We start from the raw sequence: 14600 nt of genomic DNA, 5'->3' as shown, positions 1-14600 counted from the left end.
CAAAAGATTCTGAACGGTAACAAGAAATATATAAAAATGTATACTTCATCTCTTATACTCTCTCAACATAGCAGGAAGGACTGAAAGTTACCATTTCACACAGTCCATTCAATTTTTTTCCCAAGTACACAAACAGTATCAGTAAGTAAAACAGATTTAACTTTACTTACTAATATTATAAAAGTGAAAGTTTTAAGTCACTCAGTTGTGTCCAACTCTTTGTAACCCCGTGGACAGTAGCCTGCCAGGCTCCTCGGTCCATGGAATTAATTCTCCAGGCAAGAATACTGGAGTGGGTGGTCATTCCCTTCTCCAGGGGATTGTCCTGACCCAGGGATTGAATTTAGGTCTCCTACACTGCAGGCAGATTCTTTACCGTCTGAGCCACCAAGAAAGCCTTAATATTATGTCGAAAGCACATTTTAAAACATAATACGCTAAACCAAAGAAGAACCAAATTTTGTAACACAGTGAAATGAAGCAGAAAGTATACTGGCCTAAGAAATAATATAATTTATTGCATGTGTCTCTATACACATTCTGGTCCTTAACTGTTTCAATTACAAATTATGAGTTCCACCCCACAGATAAGTAGCAAGGTAAATATGACTGAAATAAAAAAATGGGAAAAAACTTTGAAAATCTGATAGGAGCTATTAAGATATCCTTGATGTTAAGAGCAAATTTTTAAAGAAATGAACCCTTGTTGACAGATAACATAATTGCATCTGGCATTAAAGCTATAAATAACAAGTAAAAAAATAACAATACTAATTTAGTTTTTATTTTGCTGCAATTTAGAAGGACGTTTTGCTAAAATTGTGCTGTGGCATTTTAATAGGGTTTCTATAAATCTAGTCTTATCCCAGATGGTATCATTCAAAATATTACTTTCTAAATTAGTTTAAGCTACATAAACTTTTTAAAAAATTTTTCAATTACCTTCTTAAAATAATACACAAATTTTCTAAATTTACCCTTTTCTTTTACTAAGCAATATTGTAAGTGAATAAAGTATCACTCAACTAAACCATTGCTGGCTTAAATAAGTCTTAAGGTTACAGGAATACCAGGGTGTCCAAAAAGTCATACCATCACAATATCTGGAATATGTAATTTTTTAAAACTCCAAACACATATAAACTTAAGAAAAACACAGATAAATATAATTACACCATTTAGGGAAATCCCAAGAACCAGGAGTTAACTTTTTTTAACAGAATACTGTACACTGTCTCAGTATTTCTCTAATAATCTCTGGTGTTAATCAATGAAGACAAGATAAAGACGGTTTACCTTCTCAAAAGTTTTGCATGTTTTTCTCACTAGGTTCTTTCTTGCCTACTGACCAAGGTTTAAAAGATCTGGAAATATTCTCCCAGGAAAATAGATATGAACACATACAGAGATAAAAACTAAACTAAAATATGGTTTATTTATTTTAAAAGAAATGTGTGTATCCCACATACTGCTAGCTTGACATTTCTAAAACTCTTGACTCTTTTCTTCATTATTTAACAAGATTGATTGGAATCACGTATTTTCTGTTTTTCTTCTCAACTTTATCCAGAAGTTAAAAGGCTAAATTGTCTTCATTAAAGGGCAACATACTTAGATCACTACCTTTAGATCCCAGAATGCGCTTTTCTGTACACCAGAAACTATTGCAACATTGTAAATGAACTATACGCCAATATAAAATTTTAAAATTACTTAAAAATAAGTAGACAAAACTTAAAAAAAAAAAATAAAGAAGGCATTGCTGGGAATGAATAAGTAATTTTGGTTTACTCGGTAGTTAAATTTTAAGTTAAAATTAAGAACCAAACATAAGTTTTTCTTCCTCCCATCTTTCTGAAATAACGACATCTTAGCCAAGTAAAAGGAAAATAAGACAAATAGTATCATGTCAAAGTTAAACAAAGACTGAAGAAAGTCTGAGTCTCCTATTCTAGATAGCAAGTTCCACACAGAAAACATCTATCCAAACCTATACCCTGAACAGCTCTCCAATTTTCTTATTTGAAGCTTATAATCTTTCTTTTCCTGTCTGAGACCAAAATCACAGAGCAGATAATTGGTCTGGATGGAGGAAAAGACCTTTCAATCAAAGAGACTGAAAATATAACTCTGCCAAGTAATCTCAGCAAATGTTTATTGAGAATTCAGTATGTGCCCAGTACTGTGCAAGGAAAAAATAATAAACTGTAGTCTCTGCCCTTATGAAGCTTATAGTAAGGGAGGCAGAGAAATCACATTAAGTGTGATGGGTGCTATGATATGGAATAGGCAGCTTCCCCAGACAAAGAAAGGGATCAAATGCAGATGTGGCAGCTGGAATCAAAGAAGGCTTCCCAAGAAGATGGAAATGAGTTCAGTGTTAAAGACCAATATTAGTCAATAAAGGGGAAAAGCAAGTTTTTCCCAAGATAAGAGAACAAAAAGCATGAGCTCTCAGGGGTAAAACAACATCATACATGCAGTGAGCTGCCAGCAGTCCCCTAACTCTAAAGCACGGTACTGAATGTGGAAGAGTAGACAGACACAAACCTCGAGACAAGCAAGGTCCAGTCATCATGGACGTTTTAATGCCAAGGTAAACAGTTTGAACTTTATCCTAAAGACTATCTGGAGCCACGGAAAGATGTTAAATAGTAGAGTGACACATAACATCCTCATACTTCAGCAACAACATGGTGAAATAACCAAGAAGAAAAAAAAGACCATGCACACGAAGCCCAGTAAAATTAGGATCAGAGTAACAAAGGCACAAAGGTATCAGGGCCTGAACTGAGGCCGTGGTGATAGAGAGGAAGAAAGGATCTGAGGCAAAAGGTTTAGGAGGTAAAAATAACTAGACTCGATAGAAGATTAGATACAAAGGGCACGGAAAAAACAGGAGCCAGGACAATTTCTAAGTTCTAATGCGAAGAACTAAGTGTAAAAAGGAGTCATATATTCAGACAGGGAGGAGATACAGAAAAAGGAACAAGTCTGAAAACAAAGATGATTCACTCACTTTGAAACAAGCTAAACCTAGAACACCTGCAGCTGAGGGTAGTTCATCTGAGTAAGGGAACAGAAACACACACATAGGGTAAAAAAACAAATTAGAACCTTATCGGGACTCTATTTCACATTATATTCAAGTTTCCCGAACACATAATCTAGCTGCTAACAATTTCTGGTGAGAAAAACTATTCTGGGGATGAAACATTACACTGTTCTAATCATACTGTTCTAATTCAAAAACGGTCAGACATGGGATGAGGGGATGGATGTCATCTGGAGGAGAGCTTGAGCTTCTTCTCAAAAGAACCAAAGGGATTGGAAGAGCCAATCCCTTTATTTAGATCTAGCAGCACAGTAAATGAATGGCTCACCTGTACTAAAGAGGAAAAATGCTGGACTTCAGAACAATGAGAGTAAATTGCTTCTTCATAAATTACTAAAGCTAAGTGTCTAAGATTGTGGGTGCTTTAGAAAGTTTGATTTACATCAGGTATGATATAGTATGGGAATTCTTGTTATATAGCTTATCATGTTTTTGCATTTTTTTAAAAAAGAAGTATCCTTTAAAAAAAAAAGTACAGCACAATACTATGTTCAAATGTTTTGACAGAGTTCTACTTTAATTTTTAAAATAATTGTACTGAAAGTCACCAAGTTGCAGCTGGATCTTGGCTTAAAGCACTTATAAATTGTTATCCAAGGACTTCCCTGGTGGTCCAGGGGCTAAGACTGCACTCACAGTGCAAGAGGCCTGATTCAATTCTTGATCAGGGAGCTAGATCCCACATGCCACAACTCAGACCCAGCACAGCCAAATAAATGAACAAAAAATTAATATTAAAAATATTGCTAAAAAAATTGCCATTAAGGTTATAGACCAAATAATCAAAGCACCATCTAGCTAATGACAGGCTATTCTAATTGAAACTAAATACTTCCCCTAAAAAAACAATCCATTTAAGGGTTAAAACTGTAAATGGAAATACATTAAAAACATTATGTTATAGGTCACAAATTCCCAGAGCTAATTTCTAATTTTTAGTCCCAAACTACACATACAATTTTTTTTAAAAAATATGGAACAAAACGGGTCTTGTTAGCTTTCAAAATTAAACTGCACATTTATTATTAAAAATCTGGGAGTAATATTTCAAAATCATCTCCTTTTTTTAAAAATGCATGCAAAATACAAAAAGCTCACAAAGTAAAAAGTGGTAAGGACCTAGATTAAATAATATTTAAAAGGTATGTTAAAGATGCTTGGCATGCTACAGTCCAGGTAATCACAGAGTCAGACACAACTAAGCAACTGAGCAACAGCAAATGTTAAAGATGCAGAAAATTAAAAAGATCCATAGACAGACAGACATACTTGGTTTTTTTTCTTTTCATCTTTAACATACTTATGAGATAATATTTAGGTCCTTACTTAACAAAATCTAGGTCATTATCTACCTGTCTATATCTAGTTCTTCATTTTATATACGTGAATCTTTAAAAATATGTATATGTGAATCGAATTATTAAGTTAAATGCACTAAGAATATTGTTTTTTAAAAATAATTCTAACCCAATCGATTTAACGAAATGCAGAGTCATTAACTTTGTAAATTAAGACTGTCAGCTTTAAGATCTGAGGGAGTCACACGTATATATGCTGATTGTCTTAAAGATCATTTCCAACAATCTTATTTTTAAGATCATTGGACTTAAAGTACTTCCAGTGCAATAAGCTGAACAAAATCAATACTGAACAACATACCTTTCAGATAAATTAAGGCTTTGGTGAAGAGGTTCTAAGTTGTGACATGTCTCTAGGCTGTCAACAGATGTCGAAGGCAATGAGTCTGATTGCACCTTGTTGGCATCACATAAATTAGCATCGTTTCTAGGTAGGGTCTTTCTGAATTTTCGTCCTAAATCCGTCCATAGGACATTCGTCAACATAACTCTGAGTTGCCTGTTACACACATAAATAATTAATACATACAGTACTAAATATTATATAATACATGTATTCATCACAAATTATAACAAATGAAAACCTTCAGGAATTCTAATTCAGTTCTTCAAGCAATTAACCAGAGTAGTATATACCATAACTAAAAAAATCTGCCTAACCATTCTCGAATATACCTGAAAAACTAAAGCACATTTCACCTAAATCGGGATTTTCTTCAGAATTCTGTCTGAGATACAACTGTGGCCACAGACATGCACAGCTGTTGGGGTTCCTCGTAACCAAACGGTGCTTAGCCACACCATCAGCGGAACAGCAACACTCATCTGCACACCACCTCACAAAGGCAACCACTTCCTGGATTACAAGTGTGTTCCGAGTTTAGCATTTGCTGGTTTGGAAAACATAATTAAACCTAAAGATAACAGTACATCATCTACAGTCTTAATTCTATATACTCTTGAGATACATTTAAGTTTACCTTATTTCTAAAAATAGGTCAATTTAAAACACTGTATGTATACCAATTTCAAAAGTAAAACTGATAAATCCAAGCACTGTCAGTTTTTTGCCTCATGACATTTTGCCCATTACTCATTCAACGTATCTTTGTACCAATAATACTTGGAGAACTGTGTTCAGTTCTTGAACCAAGAAACATAGAACTGTGAACAGGCTACCACGTTGATGTCAAACAATGTCAAATGAGGAATTGTGGGAAGAACTGAAAATGTTTAATTAGAAGAGTGTCTATTCTACTCCCGAGTATCAGTTTTGGGCCCTTTTTGTTTAACAAAAGTAAGAATATTAAGAAACAGAAAGCAGTGTTTGTGCATTTTTAAGATAAAACAGATGTCAAAGAAATGACATGTGTGCACCTGCCCCCTTGGGCCTGTATCTTCAGATCACCCAGCAGAAGCGGGAGCCGCTCCTTCCTCCAAGGAGCCGCTGCAGAATGCACTGAAACGCCACACATTTGGGGTTTAAAAAAAAGCTTACAGATTTTAGGATTATCATTAAACAATAAAAAGATGAGAGACATTGCTATGAATGAATGGAAATTCATTCTTCATCCAACAAATACTTACCAAATGCCTTCTAGCAAAACAATTGGCAACAAACAACACAGTTACAGTTCCTGCTTTTGTGGAGGTTACATTTCAAGGAAGAATTATCCAATTAGCTATTTAATCACAACTGTAATGAGCAATATGAACAAAAAGTACAGATGCTGCATTTCTGCTGAACCAGACAAGGGAAGTTTTACTGAGTATATGACTTTTACTGAAGTTGAAACTATCCAAAGGAAACAAGTGGAAAATGGAGAGTGGTTCAAAAAGGAGGATAAAATGTAAATGCTCAGACATGAGGAAAGTTTGTTCAAGGAAATTAAAGGACTTACCTGGCTCAAGTGCTTAGAATGAAGAAGAAATCTGTATAAAGAGGGGCAGTTAGGCAGAACTGTGTGGACTATATTGAGGATTTGAAACTTTAATGTCAACAACAGTATCAATCCCCTAGTTTTAATAAAAGAATGATGATATCATAGCTGTATTTTTAAAAAGATGACTTTGATCTTTTATGAAGAATAGAGAAAACATGAAGAGAAAAACTAATGAATTTAGAGAGGTGATGGTGACTTAGGGATAGTTTAATGGAATGGTGGGAGCAGAAACAGGAAAGAAGAAAAGGGACATGGACACAGCAAAGGTAGGCAGTTGACACAGAGCTATGAAAGGGGGATACAGGACAAGGGCTGAGGACAAACGTAAGATTCAAGACAGGTCTTCTGAGTTAATTATTGATTACTTAGCTTAAGATAGAAAATATTTGTGTAAGTTTAAGTGCTAATGGGAAGAAGTCAACAACATAGGAGAGGTTGAAGATACAGGAGACAGAATAATTAACATTATAATTAAGTTTCTTAAGAAGTGGCACAAAAAGAGCTAATATTTACTGAACATGCACCATATACCAGAAACTATGCTAAGCCCTTTACAATGATTTACCTCATTTAATCCTCACAACTAATCTATGAGGTCAGAAGTATGGTTTTTCCAGTGGTCATGTATGGATGTGAGAGTTGAACCATAAAGAAGGCTGAGCGCTGAAGAATTGAGGCTTTTGAACTGTGGTGTTGGAGAAGACACTTGCGAGTCCCTTGGACTGCAAGGAGATCCAACCAGTCTATCCTAAAGGAGATCAGTCAGTCCTGGGTGTTCATTGGAAGGACTGGTGCTGAAGCTGAAGCTCCAGCACTTGGCCACCTGATGTGAAGAGCCAACTCATTGGAAAAGACCCTGATGCTGGGAAAGATTGAAGGCAGGAGGAGAAGGGGACGACAGAGGATGAGATGGCTGGATGGCACCACCGACTCAATGGACATGAGTTTGAGCAAGCTCCAGGAGATGGTGAAGGACAGGGAAGCCTGGCATGCTGCAGTCCACGGGGTCACAAAGAGTCAGACATGCCTGAGTGACTGAACACCAACAACTCCACGAGGTACAGAGGTAACAGATCCTCTGTAACTGAGGAGACCAGGACAGCATGATTAATAACTCGGCCCACAGTAAAATGGGTTGAATAGTGAGAGTGGGATCCAGAGTCATACACTCTCCACTCTGTCGATAGCACTCTTAACTGCTCCACTGTGCTGGTATATAATGGGCTTCTTCCAGAAACCAAGATCATTTTCTCAGAATGATATGCAAGGTAAAGGAACACAGGGTTGAGGAGAGAAAAGGCTTCAAGTCTTCACTGCATAGAGGAGGAACACAAGACGACTAGCAAAACACAGTAGGATTATCTTGGGATTGAGAAATCCAGTAAGATTAATAATTATGAATTTATAATGCCACAAACATACTCTGTTTTATCATTTTTTCCCATTAGTGCTCAGCCACCTTGATGTCAGCACAATGCAGACAGATAATCAGGTTCACAAACAATTATTAACTATGAAGGAAAAAGGCATCTTTGTAACTAAACATCTGGCAGCTAGCACCTTAGCCAAGTGATCAAAGATAAGGTCACCAACAGTGGGACAAGGAGATATTATATATCCTCTGATATGATGCAATAAGCAAATGACATCAGCTGTGAAGCATTCTTGTCAAAATTGTAACATGAACCTAATCATAAGGCCAAACCTAGACAAATTTTAAAAATCTAGTATATAAGACATCCTACAAGACAACTGGCCTGAACTCTTCAAAAAAGTTAATGTCATGGTTTAAGGGGGTGAAGAGATGGAGGGATTATTCTAAGATTAAGAGACTAATGAGACATGAAAACCAAAAAATATAATGCATGAACCTCAATTTGATCCTAGATTTAAAAAAAAGACATCTTGGGGACATTTAGAGAATTCTGATTCTAGATTTTATATGAGATGATAATATGAAATTATTACAGGGATTTCTCTGGTGGTCCAGAGATTAAGAATCCGCCATGCAGTGCAAGGGATGCAGGTTCGATCCCTGGTCAGGGAACGAAGGTCCCACGTGCCATGGAGCAAGCAAGCCCACGTGTCGCCCTAGTGGAGTTTCTGTGCGCCGTGACCACTGAAGGCCGCACAGAGCAGCTATTGAGCCCGTGTGCGGCAACTGGAGAGTCTGTGCTCTGTATCCAAGGATGCCACATGATGCAGTGAGGACCAGGTGTGCCACAACTAAGATCAACACGGTCCAATAAATAAATTATTAAAAGCCAAAGATGATATTAAAAAAGAAACTAGAATAAATCTTCTTCACGATGTATTGTGGTTATCATCTAAAAGAATTCCTTGTTTTTAAGAAGTACAGGCTAAAGTATTTAGAGGTAAAGTGCCTGATGTCTGTGACTTTTTCTCAAATAGTTCTGGAAAAAAAAAAACTGTGTATGTGAATGTGCATATGTGATATGCACTTAAATATATGAATGAAAGACTGAGAAAACATAAATGTGGGGAAATGTTAACAATATCTTGCACGTTTGTTATTCTTAACAAAATAATTCCACACCTGGAATCCTGTACCAAAAAAATACAAAACGGATGGGGAAAAGTTATACATGAAGATATTCATCACCGTATTATTTATAACAGCAAAAAATACAAGCAACTTTAAAATCCCAGCAATAGCAGAATGGTTAAGTGTATACCATGATAAAACCACTTAATAGAATATTACTTACTGGTCTCTTAAAATCTTCTACTTTAAATTTTAAGGGTGGCTGGCTGTGTTTTTTCCTGCTTTCTTTTTTTTTTTTAATTTTTTTCCCTGCTTTCTATTTGTCTTTATTTTTATTTTCTATGCTAAGCAAACACTATTTATGTAGAGAAATGTCAACCAATTAATTCTGTAAAGAACAGTAAACAGGTTTACCTAGCCAAAAACTATCTATTAATTAGTGAAAAGAAACTATTTTTTACATTTAGGATTACTTTTTTATACGGTTTTACAACAATTTTATAACTTAAAATTCTAAATGATCAAATGAAAACATTTGTAAAATCTTAAGGATATATAAGGGCTACTTTCCAGTCTAATTAGAAAACTACTGACTATTAGTAAGTTGCTAAATTATTTGAAAAAAAATCCCAATGGTAATTTAAAAATTGCTAAATATGAAAATATCCAATGTTGGAAAATGTCACTTTTCTGTCCACCCAAATCAAGTAAGAATCACCACTGGTACATGTTACGCATGGCTGAGTCCCTCCAATCTTCACCTGAAACTACCACAACATTGCTCATTGGCTATACTCCAATACAAAATAAAAAGTTAAAAGAAAAAAAAAAGAATTACCATTGGTGATTTTACTGGTAAGTCTAATTATTGGTTCTAAGTGAAAAAGACAATTTGGGTTCTCTGTGAAAATACTTATTTCACGTTCATAAATTTGCTTTATTATTACTAATGATATTCATTATTATATCATAATGATAATCATTATTACTAATGATATTCTAAAGCAGAAGGCAGCAAACTTTTTCCCCAAAATTAAAGGTAAATTTTTAAAACTTTTATATTTAAATGCCCTAGCATTCCTTTTAAAAATCCCTTTACTATTTAAGAATATAAAAATTATCTATAAAACACACTCCAATTTGAAAAGAATAATCCAAATAAATATACCTCACACGATTAGCCAGGATTTGTTCCTCTATTTAGTTAAGTATCTAGGGACCACATAGGAATCAATTCTTGTATTACTGATTCAGAACATTTTTCTTTAGGATCTCGTTTTTATTTATGTTTTACTAGAGGATAATTGCCTTACCATGCTGTAGTGGTCTCTGACACACGTCAACATGAGTCAGTCGTAAGTATATATACACCCCTTCCCTCTGGAGCCTCCCCCCCCTCACTTCACCCCTCTGGGTCATCAGAGGGCCAGGCTGGACTCCCTCCCGCTTCTTACCTATTCTACACACGACAGCCTATACACGTCACTGCTACTTTCTCCATTTGTCTTACCTTCTCCCCTGCTGTTCCAACCAGACCATTCTCTACATTTGCATCTCCATTTCTTCTCTGTAAACAGGTTTATCATACTATTTTTTCTAGATTCCATAAATGTGTATTAATGTACAATATTTGTTTCTCTCTTTCTGACTTACTTCACGCTGTATAACAGGCTCTAGGTTCATTCACCTTGCTACAACTGGCTCAAATTTGTTCCTTTTTATGGCTGAGTAATATTCCATTGTGTGTATGTATCACAACTTCTTCATCATTCACCTGTTGAGGGACATCGAGGTTGCGTCCATGTCCTGGCTGTTGTAAACACTGCTACAATGAACACTGAGATGGATGTGTCTTTTAGAATTGTGGTTTTTCTCAGGGTATATGCCCAGCAGTGGGATTGCTGGATCATATGGTAGTTTTATTCCTAGTTTGTTAAAGAATCTCCATACTGTTCTCCACTGTGGCTATATCAATTTACAATTCCACCCAGCCCTAGTATTTCTATGGATATTCAAACAGAAACTTAAAGAGTAAAGAAAAACATTCAAATCAGGCAAAATAAAACCTAAACTTAGTATTTAGGGAGACACACTTAGGTGGCAGTACTATCCCAAAAAAGTAAGATTAGAAGACAGGTTAGATTTAAAGGAGAGGAAAGGGAGTTGTAACTACAAAGGTACATGGAATTTCTGGGCTAATTTTCTATTTATACCTGAATGGTGGTTATATGAATATATTTGCCTTATAAAAACATATTAAATTATAATGAATAATTTATTAAACAGTTTACCCTTTATTCATTTTTTGGTAGATACATTAAATTTCACAGTAAAAATAAAGATAGAGGACAGCTAAATGAAGATCTCCACCTAACCCAACATTCTATTGATGATATATATACCATCCCCGCTAAAATACTCGCGTAAGCTTTTGTGTGTGTGTGTGTGTGGCCACACCTCAAGGGATCTGAGTGGGATCTTAGTTTCCTGACTAGGGATCAAACTGGTGCCCCTTGCAGTGGAAGCGAGGAGTCTTAACCTCTGGACTACCAGCAAAGTCTCATCTAAGCTTTTCTTTTTTACTATTATTTATTTACTTGTCTACAATAGGTCCTAGTTGCAGCATGTAGGATCTTCAATCTTCATTGCAGAATGCGAACTCTTGGTTGCAGCAAATGGGATCTAATTCCCTGACCAGGAATCCAACCAGGGCCCTCTGCATTGGGAAAGCAGAGTCTTAGCCAATGGATCATCAGAGAAGTCATTACCTAAGCTTTTTAGAGTCATCCAATAGTCTATTTATAAAATGTCCCCTTCTAAGCTATGAATTATTATACTACTATTCATTTAATTTACAAGGGAAAATAGTTGCTAATTGATGTACTCAAAGTTTAAAAATTATCACTCCCAAAAAATAAAAATTATATCAATATAATTTATATAAATTATATAAATTATATCTTCTGTAGTACTTTTCATACAAGTAAAAATTTGTAATTATGAAAAAAAAAACCCAGCAAAACCACAATAGAAAAAAATTTCTTTTCAAATTTTGTTCGATTTAAATTTTTCAACAAAAGCAGTTTTTCAATGAATGCATAAATACAACAGTCATATAACTTGGTTAAAATCAAAACTCAGAAAAAAAAATAATCACTCCTCAAAACATGGTGTCCAAAAAAAAAAAAAGCATGGTGTCCTATTTTTAGATTCTAGAAACTGACAGCTGGAATGAAGGCAGTGTTTTAGTTTCTTTTTTCATAATTTAATTTTTAGTATTTCTTGTCCTTCAAAAAAAAAAAAGGTGTGCAGGAAATAAAAATATGCTACCACAAAACACGCCACTTTGGCACAAGGATTATTTTGAACTGAAAGCAACTGAGAGTAGATGCCAAAAAGGCTCCCTGTCCACGCAGTGCTGCCTAAAAGCAGGTGTAGACTATTTATCACCAGAGACTCTTTATCAGCCCAGGAATGTAATTCACGTAACAAGTCTTACTAATCAAACATTATCTCCTATTAGTTTCCCCCATATACGTTCTATCCCACAATTTGCCATCCTCGGAATAGCAAATCACTTCTCTAGAAATTTATTGTCATTTGCTAGTACACTATATAAGCCTAAGCTGTAGCTACTCCTTTGAGTTACTCTTTTTAGAATTTCTCCCATGTATATGCACACTGCATGTGTTGAATAGATTCTGTTTGCTTTTCTCTTATTTATCTGTATTTTGTCTGTCTAATTATGGCCCCAGTCAGAGAACCACTGGAGGGTAGAGGCTTGTGTACTTCCTCCTCAAGGACAAAATAACTGAACACATCACAAAAAAGACATATGAATACCCAATATGCATGTGAAAAGATGCTCAATATCATTAAATCTCATCTTTCTGGTCTTTAAAAAAACTTTTTCTTTTCAAAATATGAAAAAGGGAGCAAAATATTTCAACAGATACTTTAGAAAATATATAGAATAACAATAAACACATGAAAAGATGCTCACTATCATCATTCGTCAACAAAATGCAATTATTACCACAATTAGATATCACTACCTGGGACTTCCCTAGTGATCCAGTGGCTAAGATTCTGCACTCAAATGCAGGGGGCATGGGTTTGATCCCTGATCGGGGAACTAGATTCCCAAATGCAGCAACTAACCCTATGTGCTGCAACTACTGAACCCACACAAATAGCCCACATGCTGCAACAAAGACTCACTGGAGCCAAAACAAACAAATAAATAAAAGAAATTTTTACACATAACTCTTTAAAAATAAAACCAGATACTACCACACATATATTATAAGGGATGATGACAGAGGCTGACCATACAAGTCCTGACAGGAGGACTGAGGAAGTAAAACTCTCCTGCACCTCCTGTGCAACTGTAAAATGACACAATTACTTCTGGAAAACATTTGGCAGTTTCTTAACAAAGTTGAAAATGTGCTTTTTCAGTGACTCAACAGCCCATCTCCTAGGTATTTACCCAAAAGAAATAAAAATGTGTCCACACAGGCACTTGTACATGAGTGTGCACACAGCAGTTTTATTCATTGTAGTATTCATTTTTCACAGAACTAGAACAAAAATATTTTACATTTGTATAGAGACACAAAAGACCCCAAATAGGCAAGGCAGTCTTGAGAAAGAAAAACAGAGCTGGAGGAATCAGGCTCCCTGACTTCAGACTACACCACAAAGCTACAGTAGTTAGAAGGGTGTGACATTGGCACAAAAGAAGAAATACGGATTAGTGGACTAGAACAGGAAGCCCAGAAATAAACCCACACACCTACAGTCAGTTAGTCCATGACAAAGGAGGCAACAAATACACAATGGAGAAAGACAGTCTCTTCAATAAGCGGTGCTGGGAAAACTGGATGGCTATATGTAAAGAATAAAATTAGAACATTCTCAAACACCATATACAAAAAGAAACTCCAAATGGATTAAAGCCCTAAATGTAAGATTGGGCACTATAAAACTCTTAGAGGAAACCACAGGCAAAACACTCTTTGACATAAATCACAGCGATATCTTTTTGGATTCACCTCCTAGAGTAATTGAAATAAAAACAAAAACAAACAAATAGGACCTAATTAAATTTAAAAGCTTTTGCATAGCAAAGGAAATCATAAACAGAATGAAAAGACAACCCACAGAATGGGAGAAAATATTTGCAAGTGATGAGACAGACAAGGGATTAATCTCCAAAATATACAAACAGTTCATGCAGCTCTATAACAAAAAAAATCAAACAACCCAAACAAAAAATGAGTATAAGACCAAATTAGACATTTATCCAAAGAATACATACAGATGGCCAAGGAGCATGTGAAAGATGTTCAACATCACTAATTATTACAGAGATGCAAATCAAAGCTACAATGAGGTATCATCTCACACTGGTCAAAATGGCTATCATCAAAAAATCTACAAACAATAAATGCTGGAGAGTGTGTAGAGAAAAGGAAACTCTCCTAAACTTTTGACTGGAACATAAGCTGTTACAACCACTATAAAGGACAGTATGAAGATTCATTAAAACAAAAACAAAACTAAAAACAGAACTACCGTATGATCCACCACTGCCACTCCTGAACATAAATTAAAAAAAAAAATCACAATTTGAAAAGATACATGCACCCCAATGTTCACCAAAGGACTATTTA

The 14600-nt window shown here is 35.3% G+C and overlaps 1 protein-coding gene across 5 annotated transcripts in view; it reads right to left on the bottom strand.

Annotated features, from left to right (window-relative positions):
• SENP7 (SUMO specific peptidase 7) overlaps nucleotides 1-14600 on the bottom strand; it is a 152896-nt gene that overhangs the window by 71257 nt on the left and 67039 nt on the right. For 4 of the 5 annotated variants that reach the window (XM_065913549.1, XM_065913550.1, XM_065913553.1 and 1 more), the window contains exon 6: nucleotides 4775-4972. The exons of the other annotated variant lie outside the window; for it this stretch is intronic. In XM_065913549.1, the coding sequence (XP_065769621.1) occupies nucleotides 4775-4972 (198 nt within the window). The remainder of the gene's footprint in view (nucleotides 1-4774; nucleotides 4973-14600) is intronic. 5 annotated transcript variants of the gene reach the window in all.

This window comes from Muntiacus reevesi, chromosome 21 (genome assembly GCF_963930625.1).
Source record: "Muntiacus reevesi chromosome 21, mMunRee1.1, whole genome shotgun sequence".
NCBI lineage: Eukaryota > Metazoa > Chordata > Mammalia > Artiodactyla > Cervidae > Muntiacus > Muntiacus reevesi.
The sequence above is the reverse complement of the archived record's forward strand: the minus strand, read 5'-3'. Positions and strand labels throughout refer to the sequence as shown.